Consider the following 26,776-nt stretch of genomic DNA (forward strand, 5'->3'; position numbering starts at 1 on the left):
TTGATTATATAACTACATGTACAATGTATATAATTATTAAGTTGCTAAAATTCCAAGAAAAACCCCAAATTAAAAAACTTGAAATGCAACGCATTAATGCCATTTGAAAAAAAACCCACAGCATTAAAAAGCCAAGTTTATTAGAACCCAAACTGTGCTAAAAAAAAAAATACAAATAGTTACCTTATGAAAGTGTGTGTTATCAATGTTCTTATTCACCAGCAGGTTTGAAATAAAAGTGTGTTTTTTCTTCAAAAAAGTATTTCAAGTTAAGTCACCATGCACATACATGTTTTTATTTACTATTATGTGTTACATAGGCGACGGAACCGGGGGGGGGGGCCTTTTTTTTGCAAAGTTAAACCTAACCGCAAGGCACATAGCATCAAGATTGGGTCAGCCCCGACATTTCCGAATTGAAATGAAAATAAGAAAATACTAGGAGTGATATTGAACCCCCCCCCCCCTCCCCCGCCTTGGTAGGTGTATAAGATTTTTTTTTTGGAGTAATAGGTATAGTACGCCACCCCCCCCAACCACCACCACCACCACTGATTAGGAATTTTATGATTTAGGGAATCAGCCCTTTTTTTTGGCTTGTCAAGATTTCTGATGATTAGTCACCCCCCCCCCCCCCCCTTTCAATTTTCTTCTGACGCCACTGTGTTAAAACAAAACTATATTCCAATATATTTTTACATCCACCACGTATGATTCTCTATATTTCTTACGGAAATTGATTGTAATTCATAGCTCTGTAAAAACAGACAGGACTACACGTCCCGTTTATCGATCGATTGAAACTTTAAACGAAATAGTCATGATGATGATGTCAGACCCAAACTTCATTTCAAGAAGATTCGGCTCCTGAGCCTCTTTCGTTTATCTCACGTACTGATGTACATGTACATTAACAATAATTTGGTTGACGTTTCTTAATTTATACGATCATACATAGTCAAGCTTTTACCTTGTGCCATCAAATGATTCTCATATGTTGCTGAATTGCCCAAAATGTGAATGTTTTATAGATGTAGATGTCAATAACAGTAGGAATTTTAGCTCGTCGTGCGGGGTTGGTAGAGGCGATCTTTATTTAATTATTATAATTTCATTTTTTTTAAAATACTGAATGTGATTGCTTTAGACGAAGTTAATAACCCGTTCTGTTACCCTCAGCAACTTACTTCGCAAGGGGTAACTTAACGAATTGTTACATGCGCGTAAATTAAGCACGCAGGGTTCGCCGTAAAATTCAAATTTTTAATCAAGACATTCAGTATAATAAAATGAATAGTGCCTGTTTGGGAGAGTAACAGTTGACATTGAAACGCCTAAAACCCATTGTCAACAATGGTTATTGAGGGGTGTCATTTTCAACTGTTACCCTCCCAAACAGGCACTATTTATACGTGTATAGTGTTGTATGTTCTATCTGATAAAGTTGACTCATAAATGTAATGCAATAACAATTGTCTTACAACAACTATAAGCACTATGATTATTGTGCACATGTGATATACCGTAATTTATTAAGTGAACTTAATTAACCCACCCCCACTATTTTATGAACAATATCACTTTGGAAATAGATATTATGTTAATTTATAAATATAGTTTTTTTTAATTCTGTTCAATACTTTTAGAAATACATGCACATGATTACACATACCGCTATTATTTTGTAAACAATATTCCAAAATCTTTAATCCTTAGATTCTTAAAACAACAGTTAGCTGGCTGTGGTGGTTTATTCCCACTTAGCCAACATTCTGAAATTTTCAGTTCCCACTTGACAGTCATTAAAGCCATTGTCCGAGTTTAAGTATTTATAACGGCACATTGTCAAAACATCAAATGCGTATTATGGTTTCCATTTGAAAGTACCGAAGAGAGAGAGAGAGAGAGAGAGAGAGAGAGAGAGAGAGAGAGAGAGAGAGAGATTGAGATTGTACAATCAATTTAAAGTTATTAATTTTGATAAATTCTAGATGCTAATCAAAGTAACACGTACAGGTGTTTATTTGTTAGTTTGATAAAACCAAGATATTGTAATATACATGTAACTTTCAACGTATGGGCCAACTATCACTTATCTACACAAGCAAATTATTTCTTTAGCCCAATTTTAAATAAACGGAAATGTTATTCGATCATATGTGTGTTATAAAAGCAATGCTCATTTTAATAGTCTAATTCGAATTCATAGAACTCGATAAAACATTATCGCCATAGCTCTAGAAACTGAGACTGGGCAAATGTACGTAAAACAAGGGCCTTTCAAATTAGATTTGCTATTCTTTTAAGGGCTAGTATTTTATTTCCGTTTTGGTACATTTGAATAAATAAATCATTAGATAGCAACAAAATATGACAAAAAAGACAATGCATATTATCAATTAGCAGTGGCGTCGGGAAGCAAATTGGAAGTGGGGGGTAGACTAATCCTCAGAAATCTTGTCAAGCAAAAACAAAAAAAAACTAATTCCAAAAATCATGAAAATCCTAATCCATTGGGGGGGGGGGGGGGTTAGTCTAGTATACCTATGACTCCAACTTCTCAATATTTCAATCTTTTCAAGGTAAAGATCCTTAAGGCACAATTATGTTTGCTGCGAGAAAAAGTGGGGGGGGGGGGGGGGCTGAACCCTCTATGATGCTATGTGCCTAATGGTTAGGTCTAACTTTGCAAAAAAAGTGGGGGGCTAGCCCCCCCCCCCCCGGTTCCGACGCCTATGATAAGTGTCTATTTTCAACTTAAAATAAGAATTTAGACCCATGAAGGAATGTTGCAGATTTCCAATTCAATCGTAAGGGGAACTATGCACTCAATGTAAATATTACGTCATGTAAAGAGTCTTCGAATATTTGCAAACACAACAGAATTGTCATACCCGCTTACATGCAGGTATCTCCTGTAATACACGACAGTCCTATAGTTTGTGTCCGCTGGCTGACAACGCACTAAAAACGTTATAAACACATACATGTATATAACAGACGTGGCAGAAACATCAAGGGAATACCATAACTTATTTTAAAATAGATTCAAGTTCCTTTTACATGTACAATTTGAAAAACGGACGCGCCTAATCTAATAAAAATAAGACTTGTATGAGTATCGTAGAGGAGCGGAATTACAAGACTAATTTTAATTACATTGGTACGCGCAGACCCCCCCCCCCCCTTCTGGAAACAGAAAGCATTTACATGTATTGAACCCCCCCCCCCCCAAAAAAAAATAAAATAAAAAAAATAAAAAAAAAATAAAAAAAAAAAATAAAAAAATAAAAAAAATACAAATCCTCCCATGGTAACATATATACACAGTCATGTATTAAGTTTCTTTTTGTCAAAGAACTATACATTGTATATGATAATACTATTGTTCAAGCAATCGCTCAATGTCTTCAGTAAAACAAAACTGTTTGAAAACAAGCCGTTTTACGCTAAAATGCAAATATAACTTTGGAAAAGAAAATTTTACATGTTTTTTTTTTAAAATTGTTGGCTTATGAATCCAAATGAAAATTATGAAAATATTTCAAATGTATATCTGACAGAGGAAGCAAAGATTAACCCACTGTAAATTGATAATGTTCATTTTATAGGGCCATTAAAGACCCATATCACATATAGTCCTATAATTTTTTTAAACATTAACCTTGAAGACCGCATATTAAATTACTATACGTTAAAGGGCAGATAACTCGAAGATTGACTGCACAAAAGTACAATGGTATAAGAACCCCTCAGTGTGCAGTGAACCTGTAGAGGGTCAAGGGATAATCCTTGGCCAAGGGGAGATCTGTATGGAAAAATGTCACATTCAAATGAATTTTTGTTTCATTCTAATAATGGATTTTTTTTCAAAATTTCTCATAATTTTTACTTTTAAAATGTTCATTGATATTGAAAATGTACATTTTTAAGGTTTTAATTTATTTTGTAAAAATAAATATCCGTTTTACTTAAAGGGGAAGGAAAGTCAAAAACATAATTTATTTTTTTTAATAAAGTGGTGTAAATTATCACATGTTGTCATGCTGTTTTGAAAATAAAATACGTTATCAAGCTTTAATGAACGTTTGAAGTTGGAGAAATCGTATTTACTGGAGGCTGACATGATGTAGAAATCTTTTGTATTAAAAACCAAAAAAAATAATTATTTTGACGTCACACCATCTATTCCGGTTTGGTTTACATATACAAATGAATGTACACAGTGCTCTGAATATAATTAACGCTGGTTTATGCCTTTCTGTTACTCAAATAATCGACTTAACAAAATTGATAATGTTTGAGTTCACACGTCAATCTAAAGAATAAACACATGTATCATTGTATGCATAAATATATGCATTTTCATAAGTAAATGAAAGCTGTTAATCTGCTATCATTCAAAGTTAAAAACGACCTCGATTAAATTTTTTATTCCAAGTCAAGTTCTTCGCTAACTGAATAAATGTTATAATTGTAATCGGGATGTTTAAATTTCATTCTTTAAAGTCGGAATTACCATGTTGAAATAACGACGGCAGACATTTTCTATTATACTGTACTTGGCATCTGTTGACAATTTCCACATTTACGCGGAGATTTCTCTGACACTAACCTCCGCTTTTAGATTTCAACGAACATGCTCCATTTGACGTTAGTTTGTAGTTTGCAAAGGTAAAAGTACGGTCTCAAATCAATTTTGTTTCAAATTTTCCAGAACTTGTCATTTACAGCGAATATCTGATTTACTAATACCGAGCGCAGCGAGAGGCGGGCGAAGCCCGCCTCGCGAAGCAAGGATTAATGGTAACACGTATATATAAGAAAATCAGTGAAAAATGAAAGTTGAATCGGGGATACTAAGGCCAAAAAAAATTTCTTCCAGCCCTGGGCGCCGCCATATTGGCAGCCATTTTGTTTTTCAAAAGTTAGTTCGATCATCGATTGACTGGTACTTATCCATGTTTAATACCCCTGAACTCGATTAAAATAAGTTCCAGTGTTTCCATAGAAGTCAATTTGAATTAAAAGAAATAAAAAAGGGCGCCAGATAAGTTTCAATAGTGTTTAAATAAAAAAAACACGACTAGTTCTATGTATGCCTTTAGTTATCAAATTATCAGATGGAAAATAAACACATTAACATCAAGGAACTGATCTTTTAGATACTGAATAAAGTATTCAGTTTTATTACCGCGGCATTTATATGAATCAAATTGATAAACAATGAAAGAAGAAATAAAAAAAAAGTTCGGATAAACGTAACTCTCTTCGAAGACAAAACGTGTACGGTTTACGTCTGAAACATGACGTCATAATGTAGACTGAGCACGCGAAGTTTAGTTAAACTTTGGCTAATGATTTGAGTAGGCAACCAGGCGGATCCTACTGTGTGCGTTTAAATAAATTGAATTTGTTCTACAAAAATCAAACTGAACAGTGTTAAATCTGCGCTCGGTCCAACGGTCACACCGTTTACATATTAGCGAGCGCAGCTTGCCGGCGCCCAGCGCCGGCGCGAAGCGAGCTCTACCGGCAAGGCGTGTGTGAATAGAAAATTCGGACTAGTTGCACATTCATTCAACGGATTTTTTTGGCGTCAGTAAATCAGACCAGTAATGCATCGTTTTAATCGTCCCAGTAGTTCCCTGTAATCATGGCAATTTTTATCACTTCACACTCTCACGAGAATCAGCAAGACACATTTAGACAGTAAAAACAATAACGATGTAAGCGACATACAGTATACAGTTGTTGACTGGGGTCGAGGGCAACAGTTGATCTGTCGGACCGGCTCGCAAACTGTTGCCCAAGGCCGAAGGCCGCGGGCAACAGTTTGCGAGCCGGTCCGACAGATCTACTGTTGCCCGAGACACAGTCAACAACTGTTTTGTTATACCCCTTCTAATCAATAACACGTTTTCCCGGAATGTGACGTCACCGGTCAACAGTCTTTTTTAACAGTCGATTTTAACAGTTCTATCTAACAGTTCCAGTCCAACAGTCAAAATGCTGGACTTTTTTTCGTATAGAGTTATATAGTAACTGTTTTACAGGGGTATAACAATCAATGTTACCTCTAAAGTTCACCTCAGTACACTTTCAATCAAAAATAATCGTGTGACGTCACAAACGTTTACACATTGATCCGATATATTTTTTCGGAGTCAGTAAATTTTGACCCACAATTCATAGTACCAATGGTTTCCAACCTCACGTTCCAACATCACGTTCTCCCGAGAATCAAAGTAAAACCTTTGAAAAGCTTATAAGATGTGTAATTTTAAGAACATATTGCTTTTTAAGTAAATAAAACAGTATACTTCGGATACTTTTATTTCTCAGGGGAGTTTTAAAGAGTAAGACGACACTTAACCAACGTCAGCTTTGACGTCACAATGAGCACTGATAAGGGGAAATTACTCTAATTGAAGTTATTGTAAATCTGCTGAAATGACCAAAATCCTCTTAAAATCTTGCAAAGGCTAAGATAAAGAACAGCTGACGAATAAGGACATTTCTTCAGATACAGGAAACAGTTGTAAATTGCACTAATTTGGATGAATGCTCACAAATATTTTATTCACTATAATTACGGTAATTTCCTGAAACGTAACGTTATACGTAGCAGCGCCTTTTTTTAAAGGGGGTGGATGGGTGGATGGCAGCCTCATCCAAAAAATCTTTGCAAGCAAAAAGAAAAATAAATCATGAAAATTCTAATCCTTCAGCTCTTTAGCAGTTCAATGGTTTCTTTATTTTCACTTCCATTAATTACATGCGGGGGGGGGGGGGGGAACAACACCATGTTCTTTTAACATGATAAGCAAATATTTTTAAGCGTAAATTAAAAATAAAATTAAACATTAATTATTTTTTTTTAAGTGGAGGGGCAAATCCATGGTAAGTCGATTTTCTATGTATAAATTAACAAAAATGAAAAAAAATTTAGCATGGGGGGAGCGGTCTATGATGAGTCAAGTTTTATATGTAAGTTTAAGAAAAAATGTCTACTGCAAAAAAAGGGGGAAATCAATCAATCAATCATAATCACAATCACTTTAAAAGAGGAGATGCAGTGCAATGAATATTTATATATTAAAATCTTTATTATTTAACAACATTGTATCTGAGATTAAACTATTGTTCTACATATAAATAAATAAATTATAACAAATCTTATAAACTATGAATAATGAAAATTTACTGAAAAATAGGTATGTTTTATTTTTTGGCATTCAAATTTCACGTTATTAATTTTATTTTGTTAATTTATTATAATTCATTGTTTGATCACATGCTGTGCTCGCCCCAACGGTCGCACCGTAAAACATATTACTGTTATGTTGATAAGACAAACCGGAATAGATGGTGTGACGTCATAGATTAAAGTTCAATGGCAGCCCCTATGGCGGCGGGAAATTTAAATTAAGCGATCGATTTTCTTGATTTATTCATTGTTCCGGGGTTTTTAATGAAAATAAAAACGATTTACAATTATAGTAGATGATAATTACCGGTAATTGATTTATTGTACAACATATTTTTAGTTTCCTTCCCATTTAAATGTTGTTTCAAAAAAGTGTTTCTGCATGCTTTACAAAAAAACCAACAACTGTTAATGTATGAATAGAACATTTATTTTTTTAATAAATGAAAATCTTGAAATGCCGTTTTTTTTACAAAATGCATAACAGTCAAACACAATTACCAGTACATGTACTATATACATGAACATTCCACATGTTAAAATACGATTGGGAAAAGAGCGATAACTCTACGAAGAGTTATAGTTATCCGTTCATTTTTTTACTGAGTTATGTTTAGGTAGGAAGTGACGTTATTTTATATTTACTGTCGTCTGCACCTTGCTTTGTGATTGTAAACATACGGAGTTTAACAATGGATCGAAAATCTGGTGAACTTACCAATGAGGTTAACAATCTAATCGTATCTTTGAAAATTGAAAATCACAAAACTTGTGAAACTGTTCGGCTGTTGAATATTAGTGAATCTACCGATCGATCTGTTTGGAATAAGTATATCATACGAGGAAATGTGGAAAATTTACCTCGAGTTGGTAGACCTCGAAAGTTGTCACACAGAGATGAAAACTGGATATTGCGTGCGGTCAAAAGTAACAGGTACAGGACCTTAAATGAAATTACACTGAATTTTAACGAGGGGAAACATCGTACAGAAACTGTACATAAATGTACAGTCCAGAGATTTCTCAAAGAACAGGGATATAAACGAAAAGTTGTGCGAAAATGTATGGTTGTTCGTGAAATGAACCGAAAAAAGCGATTATCTTGGTGTTTAGAGAAACGACGATTAACAGTAGACCAACATTGGAACAAAGTAATATTTTCTGACGAAAGCCAAGTGAAAATCACAGAGTTTATGTCTGGAGGAAGGCAAATGAAGCGTATCTACATAAGTGCATGTGCCCCCCTCGTAAGCGTCGAGTTGCAGTTATGGTGTGGGGATGCATAACTTATGATGGTGTTGGGACTTTGTGTCTTGTTGATGGCAACATAATTGCTCTTAAGTATATTGACATACTCGACTAACACTTGTGGCCAGTTATAGCGAGGCATTTTTCTGATAAACCTTACCTTTTCCAAGATGACAATGCACCCGTGCACAGAGCCAGGATTACTTGTGAATATAAGGTTAATAACAACATTCCTTCCATTACATGGCCGGCACAGTCCCCGGACATTAATATAATTGAAAACATTTGGTTGAAAATAAAGCGCTCACTCCAAAGCATGGCCAGAGACATCACTACCCAGGATGAACTTTTTAATGTTTTACTTGACATTTGGCAAAACATCGCCCCTGAATACGTTAAAATCCTGTACCTATCAATTCCCCGTCGGATCAAAGCTGTTATAAGATCCAAAGGTCATCTCACGAAATATTGAGAAAAGTAAGTCAGTTTTGCATACCTTTTTAATAGTTTTATATTTTGAAGCGCGTCCTTGTTTACGGCCGCCATTTTGAAAAATCGCGAATACTTTTGCTATAGCGCTGTACATAAAACATAATGCAATTAACCCCTTCACGGTAACTGCGGTACTATGGAGGGTAATCGTGTTCAAAAATCCAGACATGCAAACTTGTTAATCCGAATATGTAATCGTGTTGGTGTGTGAGTCTGAGTATGAATATGTGTAATCTGATCGTGTTACCTATACAACTCAGGGATAAACCCTTTAGAGTTAACCCTGCAGGCCTTCCATCCAATTTTTCCTACATATGCTAATTGCAGCTGTTACTGTTGGTTATTTACATGTAACCTGCCACTATAATACACACTTTCCATCTGTAGTCTCTGCATTTGTATTTCCGTTTTCTGAAATATCATGGCTGACATGTTGCAAATCAACAAATGTAAAGTCTACAAGTTTGTCGAATTTTGACATGACCATATATGGAAACAGTGACATCACTGATAGAAAACGGCTAGCTGCAGGTAAAGGCATGCCGTAATCGCCGGAATAGGGACGGAATAATAAAAAAAAATATTAAGTAGGCCTATAATCATATTATCTCCGGATAACAACATTTCATAGAAAGTATTATTTATCGGAAAATTAAATTATGATATTGGTGTACATTTTATCAAGAGAATGTATTAAAGATGCGAGAAAACAATTCGATCGGCTTCAGATATCCTATTATAACTGAAAAAAATTACATTTAATGACTTTGTTTGAATAAACGTGTATAAAGATATATACGCATTTTTATTCATAGGCGTCGGAACCGGTGGAGGGGGGGGGGGCTAGGGGGGCTAAACCCCCCCCCCCCCCCCACACATTTTTTTTTGCCAAGTTAGACCTAACCATTAGAGACATAGTAACAGGTAGGGTTCAGCCCACCTCCCCCCCCCACTTTTTCCTCGCAACAAACAAAATTGTTCATTAAAAGACATTAAAGGGAATGAAATATTAATAGTGATATTGAAAATTGGAATCATAGTAGGTACATACTAAACCCCACCACCACGGATTAGGAATTTCATGATTTGGGGGGAAAAATTGGGCAGGTAAGATTGGAGTTATAGGTATACCCCCCCCCCCCCCCCCGGATTAGGATTTTTATGATTTTAGGAATTCGTGTCAAGATTTTTTATGATTAGTTTAGCCCCCCCCCCCCTTTCAAGTTGCTTCCGACGCCACTGTTATTAGAGTACATGCAACAAATTGTTAAAGTATAGGCCTCGGCTGAATTAAGAAAATATCTCCAAATGCATCCTTATCGCTACCACAAAGTTAAATTTTGACATGACCATATATGGAAACAGTGACATCACTGATAGAAAACGGCTAGCTGCAGGTAAAGGCATGCCGTAATCGCCGGAATAGGGACGGAATAATAAAAAAAAATATTAAGTAGGCCTATAATCATATTATCTCCGGATAACAACATTTCATAGAAAGTATTATTTATCGGAAAATTAAATTATGATATTGGTGTACATTTTATCAAGAGAATGTATTAAAGATGCGAGAAAACAATTCGATCGGCTTCAGATATCCTATTATAACTGAAAAAAATTACATTTAATGACTTTGTTTGAATAAACGTGTATAAAGATATATACGCATTTTTATTCATAGGCGTCGGAACCGGTGGAGGGGGGGGGGCTAGGGGGGCTAAACCCCCCCCCCCCACACATTTTTTTTTGCCAAGTTAGACCTAACCATTAGAGACATAGTAACAGGTAGGGTTCAGCCCACCTCCCCCCCCCCACTTTTTCCTCGCAACAAACAAAATTGTTCATTAAAAGACATTAAAGGGAATGAAATATTAATAGTGATATTGAAAATTGGAATCATAGTAGGTACATACTAAACCCCACCACCACGGATTAGGAATTTCATGATTTGGGGGGAAAAATTGGGCAGGTAAGATTGGAGTTATAGGTATACCCCCCCCCCCCCCGGATTAGGATTTTTATGATTTTAGGAATTCGTGTCAAGATTTTTTATGATTAGTTTAGCCCCCCCCCTTTCAAGTTGCTTCCGACGCCACTGTTATTAGAGTACATGCAACAAATTGTTAAAGTATAGGCCTCGGCTGAATTAAGAAAATATCTCCAAATGCATCCTTATCGCTACCACAAAGTTGTGACAAGACCCCCCCCCCCCCCACACACACACACACACACACCTGCGAAAAATTACACGGAGTCGGCCAGCTGAGTTGCAAAGTTATCGATAAGAAAAACAAATTATTTAAAGACATTGGTTTTGAGATTGTGATTAATATGAGACATAAGTAGCGACACCCTCTTTAAAAAAATGGATAAAAATTCCAAAGATAAGGTTAACTGTCGTGAAATTAAAATGTGTATAGATATTTTAAGAAATGTTTCTTTGCATTGTCGTCAATATATAGGGAAAAAAGCCTATCATGAAGGTAAAAATTGGCATTTTTTTTTTATTATTTCAAGCAATTATTACGGGATATGAGTATGGCGTCCTGAATGTCGGTTCAAGTACTCACTTTGTGAAGTTGGTTGATAAAAATTTTTTGGAGAGCTTTTATAATACAGCTTTACAGCCACTTGTGAACTAGCTAGCTGCAGGTCTGTAGCTCCCGGTCTGAAAAAACTTCAGATGGACGACCTGGGAGCTACAGTGCCTCCCATAGTAAAACTTCAATTTACGGCGCACAAAAAATATGCGCTAGTTTTTTTTTTAGTATTATTGAAGATTGTGTTATTATTTATCTTTCACTTACACAACACAAAGAAAGTACATTTATAAATACATGTAAAGTAACATAAATTTTTCCGCGAAAAATTACCAAATCTTTGCAGGGCGTTTATTCTAACTAATTCAGAAAATTAACAAGAGTAAAGCTGTCAATGTGACAGCAAACCGGGTTTTCTTTTGTGTGAACAGTATCCATAATCCATTTGTCAATCCTGAATTGATAAATACTACCTATCCAAAGAAATGGAGTACTATTTATGCAATGTTATTGCCCAAAAGTTCAACAACTGATATTTTTTCATAAATTATCAGAAATCAAAATTCTAGCAATTTGCATACCTCTGATATATGTATAATTGATCTGCAAAAGAACAACTTCCTACTTTGAAAACTGTTCGAGGAGTTATCGGTACAATAAGGGTACCTTTTTGACAGCCACTCGCCCCCCCCCCCCCCGCCATTTTTACTATTTCAATAATCGGAAACCCAGTTAAAAATTATCTCTCAAAATTCTTAGAATTTAGAAGCAATGGAGTTACATGGGACCTCACGGCGGTCTTCTAACCCCATGCCGCTCAAAATATATTTACCCCCTTAGGAAATATCTTGATCCGTCTCATTTCTAGAAAAGAGTACGCATTAACGTATATTCCAGTTTAAATAACATGTCAGATTTTTTTTTAGAGAAATAAGATATAAGGCATTTCCTTTTATAATACCATGAGAATTATATTGCGGAAATTAGCGCATTCGTCACATCGGCAACGATTTTTTTTCTACATGAACCGCTTCTTGTTTGGTCCAGTTTCAATAGAAAAGGTGTCGTTCATTAAAAGCTTATTGCAACAGTTTAGCTAAATATTATGTTTATTTTTCGTCCATTCCGGCGGTTACGGCATGCCTTTTCCCGCAGCAAGGCAGTTACCATATAAGGTCATGTCAAAATTCGACAAACTTGTAGACTTTACATTTGTCAATTTGTATCATGTTAGATGTGCTTTTGCCGAGCCTGAAGTTACAAATGCAGAAACTACGGATTGAAAGTGTGCAAAGTTGAAGGTTTAATTAACTTATGTAAACAATAAAGTTGCAAAATGTGTATCATGCGAAGGAACTGTGTCAATCTTACACGTGTTTATGCCCGAGTTTTATAGGTTACACGATCAGAATTACACATATTCATACTCAGGCTCACACATCATATTCGGATTTACAAGTTTACATGTCTGGATTTTTGAACACGATTACCCTCCATACGGTACTGCTCTTTTGCAGGGCAAAATGACATAGTTTGGTGAAATATAACGTAACGTCAATTGTTTCATTTACGTCATTTAATTATCTATCTACTGAAATTTCGGCAAAGTATATCATTTTGCCCTGCAAGATAGCAGTACCGCAGTTATCGTGAAGGGGTCTATTGTATACATTGAAATAATGAACAATTATACTTATTTCATGCAGTAATAACAAACTCTCTAAAAACAACACAAAGGATTCAGAATGTAAATATTGGCACTTTCTTGAATGTATTCAATAATGTATTGTAATGCACTTTTTGTGGAATTTCAGTTTTTCCTGTGTGTCTGTCGATGTCGGAGCATTTTTCCGGATTGGGCGAAACATTTTTCACACTCTGGGCATGCGTAAGGCTTCTCCCCGCTGTGGGTCCGCTCGTGCTTCATGCAGGTGGAGTAGTCCGCAAATGCACGAGTGCAGGTTCGGCACTTGTACGGTTTCTCGCCAGTGTGAATCCGGAAGTACGTGCGCAGAGTGGACTTCTGGGTAAAGGCCTTGCCGCAGATGGAACATTTGTGAGGCCGGATGCCGGTGTGGGTAGCAATGTGATAGTTTCTCTGTAAGTCTCCCCGCACACATGACACTGGTGTTTGGTGGGTTTAATCTTGACAGCAGATGACACAATTTCAGCAGACGACACGTTCCTGGCCTCTAAAACGTCACAGGGTTTTGAACAACTATCCATGATGGACTCATACACACACCGGATCATCAAAGTTAGAACATTCTTTTTCATTCGGGATTCCTCAAAATACTTCTGTTGCAGTTGTTCAATAGCAGTGGAGTTAGGGGAAATGGGGCCACTGGAACTGATGGAGGCATTGTCCCTAAAGCTGTGGTATCCACTGTCAAACTCCTCATCCATGAAATCAGAAGCCAGGTAGTCAACAGTGATGTTATCAGAGAGTTGGGGTAATTTTGGCTAAATACAGTCAGTTTGAATGGTTGCTAGTGGCCTTCTTGAACTTCCAGGCACGTAGCATCAGGGGGGGGCCAGGGGGGGCCTGGCCCCCCCACTTTTTCTCGCCGGAACAAATTTTTTAAAATGTACATTTAAAAAAATGAATCATAATGGAGTTGGCCCCCCCACTTTTTTGGAAGTTAGTAAAAAATTGATATGAAAGTAAGGAAAGGTTACTACCCCCCCCCCCCCCCCCCCCCCCCCCACGGATTAGGAATTTCAAGATTTGGAGGAAAAATTTTTTGGTAGGGAAGAATTTTTTTGGAAGTTTTTTTTTTTTGCTTGTCAAGATTTTTTGGATGGGTCTGGCCCCCCCACTTTCAAAAACGATGCTACGTGCCTGACTTCTAAGCTACATCATGGCAATTACAGATATATTTACTTGTCTTTACAATTAGTCTCAGAGTTAAAATATGTGTATGATGCAGAAAAATATTTAAAACTTAAAACCATTTTGCTATGATATTCTCATAACTTCAAACATCATTTGACTCTTGTTTCAATAGAACATCCCCTGCACCTTGACCTTAGGTGGTAAGATGTAATTTAAAAAAAACCCACATAAATATAAAACCATTAAATTTGGTTTATCATGAATATTCAAATAAAGATATCTAGTAGGTTAGATGTAATTAATAAAGCAGAAATTTCTTAAAATTTTATAACATTTCATATTACATTAAGTAACAATATTATTAGCAATACTATGATGGAAGGAATTTAAGGTAATCATACCCTTTCTTTTCTTATAGAGACTGTTGTAAATAGTAATTGCAATTAAATGAAAAGATAATGACTAAATGATCAATTTATTATCTTTTTTGTAGCTTTGAAGAAATAATAAATCAAAAATACATGCATACAAATTGTTCCACGTCTTTTCATTGTGTTCACTGCAATAAAAGTTAAAAACAATGCCATCATTTTACCTGTTCTTTTTTTACCGTTCATTGAAAATATTCTCTGTATCCCTGTCAATTAACATGGACAATCATTTCACTTTCTCTTAATCATTGACAGTTTATACATTTATGTCTCGTCTTTCCATCATTCACAGACATTGTACACATTTTAGTTAAAGAGAATGCGAACTTCCTCTTTGAATTGCCTCCTCTTATCACCGGCTTTCTGGCAGTAGAACTCGACAGGTGCCCTCAGTCCTAGGTTGACCAGTAGACTGGTGTATTCCAGGTAAACGGCCTCCACCAGTGACACTGTAACCACACACAGATAGAAATAGACCACAGTGTAAGCATGCTTTCTATGAAACTAACTGCATGTGTATCTATAAACTATTAATAGACAATTGCTTTTATCTGTAAGCCTCTCTCTCTCTCTCTCTCTCTCTCTCTCTCTCTCTCTCTTGTTACAATATCTATGTATCAATAAAAAGAGAAAATGATGAATTTTTTAGAAAGTAAAGAATAATGCAGCCATCAATTAAGACTGTATTAGAGTGTATATGGCTTTTAAAATATGAGAAATAAAAAATGATATAAAGGGGATTTTGACTCTAATTGCAATACACCTAAGCATTTTGAGCCTTTCTCTATGCATAAGCATGGATGTTCAAGTCAGGTATTTGTATGAATATTTCAACAGCAGAATGACTGATAGACCCAGCTGATAACTAGTAATTATTATTGCAGATTGCAGAATATTATTTGGTGTTTTTTAAAACTTTTATAAAACACCAAGTACATGTATTCATGATGTTAATTGATAAATGGTACATGTATGGATTTACAATTTTTTTTTACACTGATATGACTTACTCAAGCACGTAAAATGGCGTTACACATAAACATACCACACATATTACATCTATTATAACATTCGTACCTGAGTCGACCTCTGCTATGTCTATTATCAGATCTTCTGATGCTGAGGCCAGCATTTTGCCGTCATGGCTGAAGCTCAGAGTTCTGACTGCCCCCTTAATCTGAAATCAGCACATCAAATGTCCATGACTCTGTTTTTTTCAGTAATTGCAATAAAACAGAAATATCATTCGACCAAAAGTAAGAGATCCTTAATAAGTAGAGTTTATATGATAAAAAGATGGTTGCAATTCTTATTAATTCTTCTTAAGAAACAGAGACCAAATTTCATTCCTTATACCGGTATATGATTTCTTGGGCATGTTTTAACAATGTCATATAAAATGCATAAACTACATATTAAACTTGACATCAGTGAATCTTTATTAAGCTTTAGAATTAAAAAAGCTATAAATTTTCTAAATCTTATCATACATAAATATATATACAGAGACATTTTGCTGGTAGTAGATCTGAAATAACACCATTTTTAAAACAAGAAAAAAAATTATCTGGTAAGTTTTTGAGACCATTATGAGTGTACATGTGTAGTTTCTATGCAACAAAATGTACAGTACTTGTGTAGTGAATCATACATGTAATATACATGTATTGTGCACAACTCTTAATACGTGGAGAAGGTCCTAATACAGGCTAGCTCTGCTACGTCCCAAATACTGACCAAGGCGTCCGCACTACGTACCGGTGGCAAAGTACTTTCCCTTGGGGTCAAACTCGATACAGATACAGTTAGCAGGGTGAGCATTCAGGGTGTGCTGGAGTTTTAAATCTGGGTAGCTGTCAATGACAAGGTGTTCTATTTGCATACAGTTCAATGCATTTAAAATTATCAAATTGCTGCACAAGATATTGAGTAAAATAAATATGCACAATTAATATGAAAAAGTTTGCGTTACATTGAGCTGTAATAGCAATCAATTACCTAACCATTTGTTCACTAATGCTTCGTTATACTGCAATGTATCGTGATCCATCTAATGATCTGTCTAAAAACTACCTCAGTATGTTTATGCTGCTTTGCCAACTCGTCAAGAAGAACAGGTCCCCGTCATTGTTCCAAGAGATCTCATTGACCTCAATCTTAAACTGTTCCTCGGCCTTTGACCTGTGACTTCTGACATCAATAAATGTAATTAGGTCGTCCTTGTTGCCCACAGCTATAGTGCTGCCATCTGGTGACCAGCAGATGTTTATGTTTTCACCTTTAATTTTGATTTATAGTTAATGTATAACAATAGTATCAAAAATGGAATTTCACATACATTTATTGAAATGTCCAAAAGTCCCTGTACATTTGTATTAACCATGTTAAAAGCTGTTTTATCTCAAAGTAAGGATTGACAGTTTCTGCAGCTAACTTATTCCTGGATCACAGAATCAACCGTTGTTTTACCTTTAGTATTGACAGTGGCCACGGAACAATTGGTCCTGGCGTCCCAGATTCGTATTGTCTTGTCTCAACTAGCTGTCACCAACTGATCTGAATTCTTTGGATGCCAACACAGCTGGTCAACACTGTCGCTATGTCCACGAAATGTGCAATCTTTAACCTAAAGAGTTTGTAGACAGATCCAAAAATAATTGTCAGACTAATCAATGTTTGAAAAATATTAAGGTGGTATGGGACACCTGTCAATATCAATGTGGATAAAAATATAGTATAATTCTAAAAAGAATACTTTCACCAGCTTAGAATTTTAAAATAGCTTTTGAAAATATATTGTATTCGGAGAGGTAAAACATGTAACACACCCAGCGGGATATGAAATCATGACTTACAGATTTGTAGTAAACCATCTAAACCACTGAGCTACGCTGTTAGGTGACAATATTTGGAAAGGAATTACTTATATAATTACACTTCATTTTATTGTTTATTTCAATAAACAATACGTCATAATATGGAGGTGTCCCATACAACCTTAATTTAAATAGTTTAGAAGCATGAACAGATCTTTAAGTTGTTTTCCAACATTAACTTTGAGCATGATATATCCTCGTATATAATTGACATCATGCTAAAACAACCCGATACAGCTTCAGAAATTACGTTTTCAACGATGAAGATAAAAAGGCAGTATATTTGTAAAACGGATATACATGTATTTGAGTTTTTGTGACCTTACTATCTCAAAATGACAAAAATTATTAAGTTGATTTTTATGTTATACTATGCAACAAGCATGTCAAAATAAATCAAAACATCCTCATTTAAAAAGAATATAGGCCTATTGGTATCACTACAAGATTAAATTTTACTAATATATTCTTACCAAAAATGCACAACTTTAGATACAGATTCAAATTTCAAAACAAATTTCTGGGAAAAATCCCCTTGACATCTTTTTAAACAACACTTCATTTACAATTTTCTAGCAAAACACACACGAGCATCCCGCAAGGCGTGATACTTTGTTTACCTCGGAAGTTACACATGTGCTTGAAAATCAAGCTCAGGCCATTTCACCCCCCTCCGGAAACAACATGCATCAAAATTAAATTAAATAACCTCGATTTATTACAAAACTGGGATAGTTAGACCTCTTTCACATTGTTTTTCATCTCATTAAAAAATCAGCTCCTGTGAAGTGCGGAAACGCCCCAAATTCAAAGGGGAATTCCGGAATTACTTTGCCTCAGCCATGTTTTGACGTGAACGTTCAGTGAAATACTGAATTATGACACCTAAGAATTTATCTTTTACAGTGCAACACTCCAGCTCCAGCCTACCATTCGGTCTCTGTCATTGTCTAGCTGGAAAACGCTGACAGGTTTGTCAAAGGACCCCGAGGCCAGGCGCCGTCCGTCACAGCTCCACGCCACGGAGTGAACTTTGGAGTCGTGCGCCGTATGCTCTCGTATTCTCTTGTTTTGCTGAAAATGATTTCGCATGTTTTCAATGTAAGTCGCCATCTTTTGATTTTGTAGAATAAAAACCTACCGAGTGGATTGAAAAGTTCCAGAAACCAGAGGCCCACGTGATATATCGCTGACTTAACAATTTCTAATGAAAGTCTTGTTGAAGTCTTACCGTTGTTTTAATTTCTTTATAATTACTGTGTTTCAGAATCTAAAGTCATCAATTCTGGCACTATTGAAAATACTTTTAGTATTACATGTACTAGAACAGATAATTAGACAAAATTGCAATTGTATTTAATTTCAAAAATAATATGTTTTCTATCATTAAATTATCATGATTTTATAAAAGCTTTATTTAATATGGGTAATGCAAATTTGCATAATGTTGATAATTTTTTTCCATTTTTGTTGCAAGTTAGACATAACTTCTGGTTTGTAGATTTCTGATAAGTCTAGCCCCCCCTCCCTCCCCCTATCAATTTGCTTCCATCGTGATTGAAGTATGTTTACACTGACTTCTGTGCTGTATGCAAGAATCAGATAGACTTATGTTATTTTGTTGTATTGGAAGTCTCCACTCCAATAATAGTTTAGTGATAATAAGAATCATCTGCTTATGGCATGCCAAATTCACAAACATGAGCTAAACATAGTTTCACAGACGATAAACTTGTTTTATCAGCTGTTAACTATAGTTTACGGATCCTAAACTATAGTTAACGATTCGTTAACTATAGTTTACATCTGTGAAATTATATTTAACGAATGTAAACTATAGTTTACGAATGACATTCACAGTTTATCTATTTGTAAAAAAGGATAACCATAGATTTTGCTGATAAATATAGATTCACATTTGTTAATTATAATTTACAATCGTAAACTATTGTTAAGAGTTGTTAATTATAGTTTCACAAATCGTGAAACAACATTTATAAGACAAATTAAAAAAAAAATGAGCTAAACAGATTTATCACAGTCGATAAACTTAGTTTATTGACTGTTCACTGTAGTTTACGGATCGAAAACTATAGTTAACGACGTTAATCTTTTTTTCACATCTGTTAACTACAGTTAACACTGAAAACAATCATTTACGATAACATTGTTAAACAAAGTTTATCTGATAAATATAGTTTCACCATTGTGAAACTACGATGAACAACTCTAAACCATAGTTCACGAATGCAAATTAATTAGACATTAAGGCACCAAATTCACAAAAATGTGATAAACATAGTTTTACGTTTGTAAAGCATGGTATAAATGACAGTTAACTATAGTTAAGAACCGAAAATTATAATTAACGATTGTGAAACATAGTTAATCTGATAAATAAAGTTTCTCCATCGTGAAACTATATTTATCAAATCTATACTATAGTTTACTAATGTAAACTATAGTTTACAGATGTAAATCTATATTTATCAGCAAAATCTATTGTTAACGTGTATTTCCAGACAGAAAAACATAAATTTGCATTCATAAACTATAGTTTACAGATGTGAAATATAGATTAACGTCGGTAACTATAGTTTACGATCCGTAAACTATAGTTAACAGTCGATAAACCTAGTTTATCGACTGTGAAATTATGTTTAGCTCATTTTTGTGAATTTGGCGTGCCATACTACTAGATTAAACATTTTCATAACCATGCAATCTTTACTGTATTTTTTTCCCTACTTTTAAATCACACATATGACATGCATTTGTATCAGTCTCTACATTTGTATGCTGATGATGGGATTTGAACCCACTCTTCATTCCCAAAGAAATGTGTGCAATATTAAACCACATCAGCTTTTATAGAGAAATGTCGATTTAGGAAGAGGATCTCTGGTCATAAAAAACAAAATCTACTTCTTTAAAACTAAAAATAGCCTACATTTTAAAGCTGAATTGAATATGTTCAGCTCACGGGTACCAGACGTTAAATATTTTTCTCATAATAAAAATATAAACCCTTTACCTAATAGTGATAGAATTGTCATATCTGCTTTAAACTCCCAACAAAGGGTGACCCCGATTTTAAACCAACACATACACAGACACAAATTACTTCAATTCATTCACGTGATCTTCCACAAGAAGCAACCGACTAGGAAGAAGAAACACCTGACACCCGCCATGTTGGATCGTGAAGACCTGAAGTTTACCAATCGGGTAACGTTAGGTAAGTTTTATAATCCGCTTTCTTATTGTGTTTTCTTAATCGTCAAAAATATCATTAAGACAAATATTTCTTATGTTTGAATTCATTCTTTTTTTGTAATCAGTCATTAAAAAAAATTATACTTGTACATGTATGACTCTACACAAATGTAAATTTTATCCATGAAATGGAACATATCTGAACCTTACATATAAGTTCATGTTAATCAAAGCAAGATAATACATGTATACATCATAAATACAAACTGAATTTATTTAATTTCCAGGTTTAGTTCCCATATAGTTACAAGGGATCCCTAACCATGGACCCCAGAAACAGCGCCCAGGATCTTGTACGCTGCACCCTGTGTCAGGACTCTGTGGCCCCCATGTACTGTGAAGTTTGTCATATATATTTATGTAAAGACTGTGTAGAGAAACATTTATCTGATTCTTCTAAAGTTCATAAAGTTGTGTCGCTAAAACAATATCTAACCTCTTTGAGCAATCCTAAATGTAGAAAACACCCCGCCAAAAATTGTGAACTCCATTGTGAACAATGTGACATTCCTATCTGTGCAAAGTGTATTTCCTCTGGAAAACATTCAGGACATAAAAACATTGACATTTTCCAAAGTTTTGAAATTAAAACAAAAAGTTTAGCAAAAGATTTGCAAGAATTAGAAAAATTCATTTATCCTAAATACAAAGAGATGACATCTAACATCCCAGTGCAGAAAGCTGATCTGAGTAAAAACTCCAGGAAATTAACAACAGCAATTGACAAACAAGGAAAAGTCTGGCACAGAGAAATAGACACCATTATCACAAACCTGAAATCTAACGTGGTGGAAATGGAATCTAAACACCTGGTCGTCCTGAATAAACAGGAAGATGGAATCACACACACCATTTCTGAAATCACACAGACCATTGCTGAACTAAAGAAATTACTGAACTCCAAAGATGTCAGCCTTCTCTCTGAGTACAAATCCAGAAACGCTGAATTCAGAAGATTGCCTCCTAAACTCAAAGTGTCCTTACCAAACTTTAGGCCTCAGGAAATCCACACAGATCAGCTGATTAAACAGTTTGGTTCTCTGTCAGCATTATCTTTTACAACAGAGGAACAAGTCTACCACATGCCGCCCCAGGGAGCCGAGTCCTCTTCCCCAGACCGGTCACTGATTGATGAACCTAGGGTCATCACAGCTATAGACACAGGGTATGAATTTCTATACGGTGTGACGTGTCTTAATGATACAGAAGTATGGACGCGTGGTTATGGTGACATCATGATGAAACTCTACAACCTGCAAGGAGATCTTGTGGAGTCCATCCAAACCAAATCAGGGAACAGTCCACAGGACATAGCAGTGACAAGGAGTGGGGATCTAGTTTATACTGATTATTGTGAGAGAACTGTGAACATAGTGAAGAATACACAGGTAGAGACAAAGATCAGACCACAGGGTAGGAAACCTCTCGGTGTCTGTAGTACCTCCTCTGGTGACCTCCTGGTTGTCATGGACAGTGTTGAAATAGATAATAGTGATAGTGATAGTGATGATGATAAACAAACAAAAGTTGTGCGTTACTCTGGCTCCACAGAGAAACAAAGTATTCAGTACAATGACAAAGGACAACCTCTCTATTCATCTGGTGGGTACATTAAACACATCAGCGAGAACAGGAATCTAGATATCTGTGTGTCAGACCGTGGAGCCCGTGCGTGCAGTAGTGGTGGTCAATCAGGACGGGAAATTCCGGTTTACCTACACTGGTCCTCCCTCTACTACCAAGGGATCATTTAGTCCACGCGGCATCACAACAGACAGCCAGGGTCGGATCCTGACAGCAGACTTTAACAACGACTGTATCCACATCCTGGATCAGGACGGACAGTTCCTCCGCTACATTGACAACTGTGATTTACAGCTTCCGTGTGGTTTATGTGTGGACACCACAGACAACCTCTTTGTGGCTGAGTGTGACACAGGTAAAGTGAAGAAAATCCAATATTACATGTAAATCAATGAACTCTTTAAATTATATGTAAACAAAGCGTATAAGTATATATTACATACTGTGTGTAAATATAATGTTAACAAACTATTAACATTACATGTCATCATATGGTGTGTATCAGATGTAAACACGCTGAGTGTAGATAATTTATTGTATCACACATACACTGACCGTGTCTACAAGATGTAAACAGACTGTCTAACTGTATCTGTTTTAGGTTTTCATGAGTTTAATCATTCCATTTTTTCAATATTTGTTTGTTTATATATCATAATTATGTTTGTATGTACCGTAAACAAATTGTTCTTTAATATTGATATTACATCTCAAGAAAACCGACCATGTTTATATATTATATGTAAAAAAAACTGTGTGTGTTCTTGTATCACATGTGTATCATCACGTGATTCTATGTGCATGTATATTAAATATAAACAAACTCCTTTTTCTATTAGATACATATATAAAGTGACTGTTTTGATTGTGTCTATAATCTGTGTTTGTTACATTAGAATGAATGGACTGTATTTGTTACATGTGGTTATCAGCAAACTCTGTGTGACATGTTTTAATTACACATAATGGATTAACAGACAGGTAGCACTCAATTCTTTACCAGCCCTGGAGCGAGGCCACAAAGGGACTGAGACCCATTACTTATATAGAGGAGTGATACTTGTATTTTATCCCATTCAGAATTCATATCCAATGAGCCAATTGATGTGACTTACATTTAAACCTTTAGAACTAGAGTAGATGTTCCTGCTAATCTTGTATCTTCTGTTCTAACTTAATAGAATCCTTGTGTGGAATATGTTGTCCCTTTGTGTTTTTATCTAGGAGTTTTTGCAGAACTGATTTAAAGATTCTGAAAATGTATTTAGACAATGAGTATATTGACATAGATTTATATAATACTGCTTATGAATGATTGATGATAATTTGTTTTTAAATAAAACTTTAAACAAAGAAATCAATGTATTGTTCATCACCAACTAGCCTTTTAAATTTGACATCAACCACACGATGGCGTCAGAACAGTGCATGGCGCCTGCAGAGTCAGCAATTATCCAATTGTCATGCTATCTTATAGTTTTACTTAAAAGAGATAAGGGGAATTATATTATATAAAAAAAGGTTTGTACATATAAGTATTGGTACCAATTTGTCTTTGTTGAAGCGGTAATAATAACGCCTATTTGTGGTCAGTGGAGCAGTGAGGTATGAGGCTCTCTCTCTCTCTCTCTCTCTCTCTCTCTCTCTCTCTCTCTCTCTCTCTCTCTCTCTCTCTCTCTCAGCAAGTGCAGTTATGAGTGTGGGCTGACAGCGATATCTGAGATGATTTGACTGCTATTTGATGACTGTAACAAGTAAAATACATGTAATATATGCAAATATGAAATATGAAAAAATTGTTTGTTTTAGAATACTTGAACTTTCAAAAAAAAAAGGCTGGATTCTACCCAGATTTCAAGTAAAGGCGCTGAAATGACTGATCATGAAATGTCAATTTAAGATGCAAAATTATTAATTCTCGATAGAGTACACTAGCAAGAATATATATTCTATATTAATTTGAATATGGAAAAATGTTGATTAAACAAATAATTTATTATTCCATTTCTCTTAACCCCCGCAGTTGATATAATTGTGAGATAATTTGCTCTATTTGAATCATGCAAATATTTGAGAAAGGGCATTCCTATGGCTTTAAACCAAATACTCTGCTGCACAATAAGGTTGCATTAAAGCTAGCTTTTTGAATTATACCTTGTGCATACAAAATATTGTCTCCTGAAATGACGAAAATGGTCAACAATCCACCGTCAGCATCAGAGAGGAAGAAATAGTCTAAAGACTGGGGGCACCATTATCTTCATGGTAAGGGAACCTTATTAAAGTGAAACAAAACATCAGGAAGACCAAAAGTCAATTTTTGTAAATTAACATTTAAAAAAAATTAATTTATGCTCAACTTTTGCAAAATTGAGACCATTCATTAATAACTACAATTAATTCACTACATTCAATTTTGGATTGTGAAACATATATTAAAATCCATGCACCTAACTTGTGTCAAGATAATTGGAATTAAGCTAGTTTATGTATGTAAAATTTAAAAATTACATCATTATTAAAAAATCTACTTAATGTTCATCTAGTCAAAGGGAGGCAACTTCATCATTTAAACAGCATCTTAGGCTATGTGAACAATTCTTACATACTGTAGAGCAGACTGAGAGAAAGCTTCCAACAGACTACTTGAATTTTGCAAAAGAGCTGAAATGTCTTCAGATTGGAGACATCAGGAGCAGAGGCTGCACTGGATCGCTGACCTGCATTGAAAGAACGGGACTCAAGAATACTGTGTGTACCTTCACATTCGACCATTACAACCCCTTCAAGGAAGTAGAAACAAATGCAGATCATCTTTGCATACTAAGAAAAAATTACCACCAGCATCATCCAGACGACTGGTCTCTGTATTACGAACCCGACTTGAAATGCACAATGTGAATTTAATAAGGTTGAATTTTTCAGGGGGGGGGGGGGGGGGTGGGCTCCGACTCTCATCTAGATTCGCGCATGTCCATGGCTACTAAAAGGTACATTTATAAAGAACAATTAAAATGATTTTAGACGTAGTTTGTTTTTTGGTAATTTGTAAGGTACAATTGAAATATTTTATTTGGGGAGATTAAAAAAAAAAAAGGCCCGAACAACAATGTTACACAGAGGAGGGTTGGGGTGTTCTGCCCAGGTGATTAACTCGGTTACAACTGGGTTTGATGAAAACAAAACAGAACCTCTGGGGCAAAGCATTTTGAAAAAAAAATTAAAGTGCGTTAAAAACTCAAAAATTAAATCTGTTGAAAACCCTCTTAAAAAATACTAATGAATGTGATTTACCGCCTTTGTTGACAACGGGGGGGGGGGTGGTTAAAGATATCCAGTTCAATTACCAGTGCATCATTGAAATTAATTACAGGAGGATTTTTGAAGGTCCCCCATCAATTATCTTTCTTTCCAAAATATTAAATACAAAGTAAGCTATACGCGTGTAACGTAAACGTTACATAATGGAAAAAGGCCTAGAAATAAGATTTGCCGTAGACAAGGTACAATGATATTGAAAAAGAAAAAAACCAAACTGCCCCCTCCCCCCCCCCCAAAAAAAAATAGTTTCTCCCGTGGAATATATGAAGACCGTAATTGAATGTAACTACATTTGTATAAGAACTAATAAGTATAACAAAAAAAAAACTATCGATATTTTATCAATGTAAAGTACGCCCCTTCAATATACGGTGTTTATTTTACTCAGTTAACCTGTGGAAAATAAAAAAAAAATTAATTTAAGCAGCATCGCTAAAAAAACCCAGGTTTGATTTATATATATTTTTTTATATCTCCCAAGTATTCTTCCCTCTATTTCTTAAGGAAACTTATGGTCAATTCATAGTTCTAAAGAAACAGCCATACTGAAATCTACACGCCCCATTTATCGATTGGTCGAAATCTACAGCGGCTGAAACTGACAAGAAAATTACAGGGTAGATATCGACACGCCCTGTTTATCGATTGGTCCAAACCTATAGCGACCTAGGAAAAATCACGGACTGCACGAAATTATCATGACGATGTCAGACTCAAAGTCTCACAGGAGACGATTTGGCTGTTTCTTTTAGCTAACCTACTTACGTACATCAACAGTAATTTAATGAATATTACTTGCTTTTCCTAATCAATTTATCAATTAGTTTAAAGAAAGATGTTAATATAAACAATAAAAGGTTTTCTTTGATGATTCATTCATTCGGGATATGAAGGTAGTGATCATTGCATAAAAAATTTTCATAATCCGCTAACGCGGGTTTTGTAATTTTTCTGCAATGTCC

At 35.2% G+C, this 26,776-nt stretch overlaps 1 protein-coding gene and 2 pseudogenes across 1 annotated transcript; 1 reads left to right on the forward strand and 2 right to left on the reverse strand.

Annotated features, from left to right (window-relative positions):
* Positions 1-13,413: 13,413 nt before the first annotated feature.
* Positions 13,414-13,896, reverse strand: LOC128180700 (uncharacterized). Its single transcript, XM_052848829.1, has one exon. The coding sequence runs from the start codon at positions 13,894-13,896 to the stop codon at positions 13,414-13,416; it is 483 nt and encodes a 160-aa protein (XP_052704789.1).
* Positions 13,897-14,732: 836 nt separating this feature from the next.
* LOC128180776 (THO complex subunit 3-like) lies at positions 14,733-18,746 on the reverse strand (annotated as a pseudogene).
* A 2,067-nt stretch (positions 18,747-20,813) lies between these two features.
* LOC128180767 (uncharacterized) lies at positions 20,814-23,503 on the forward strand (annotated as a pseudogene).
* Positions 23,504-26,776: the final 3,273 nt, after the last annotated feature.

This window comes from Crassostrea angulata, chromosome 4, assembly GCF_025612915.1.
Source record: "Crassostrea angulata isolate pt1a10 chromosome 4, ASM2561291v2, whole genome shotgun sequence".
Classification (NCBI taxonomy): Eukaryota; Metazoa; Mollusca; class Bivalvia; order Ostreida; family Ostreidae; genus Magallana; species Magallana angulata.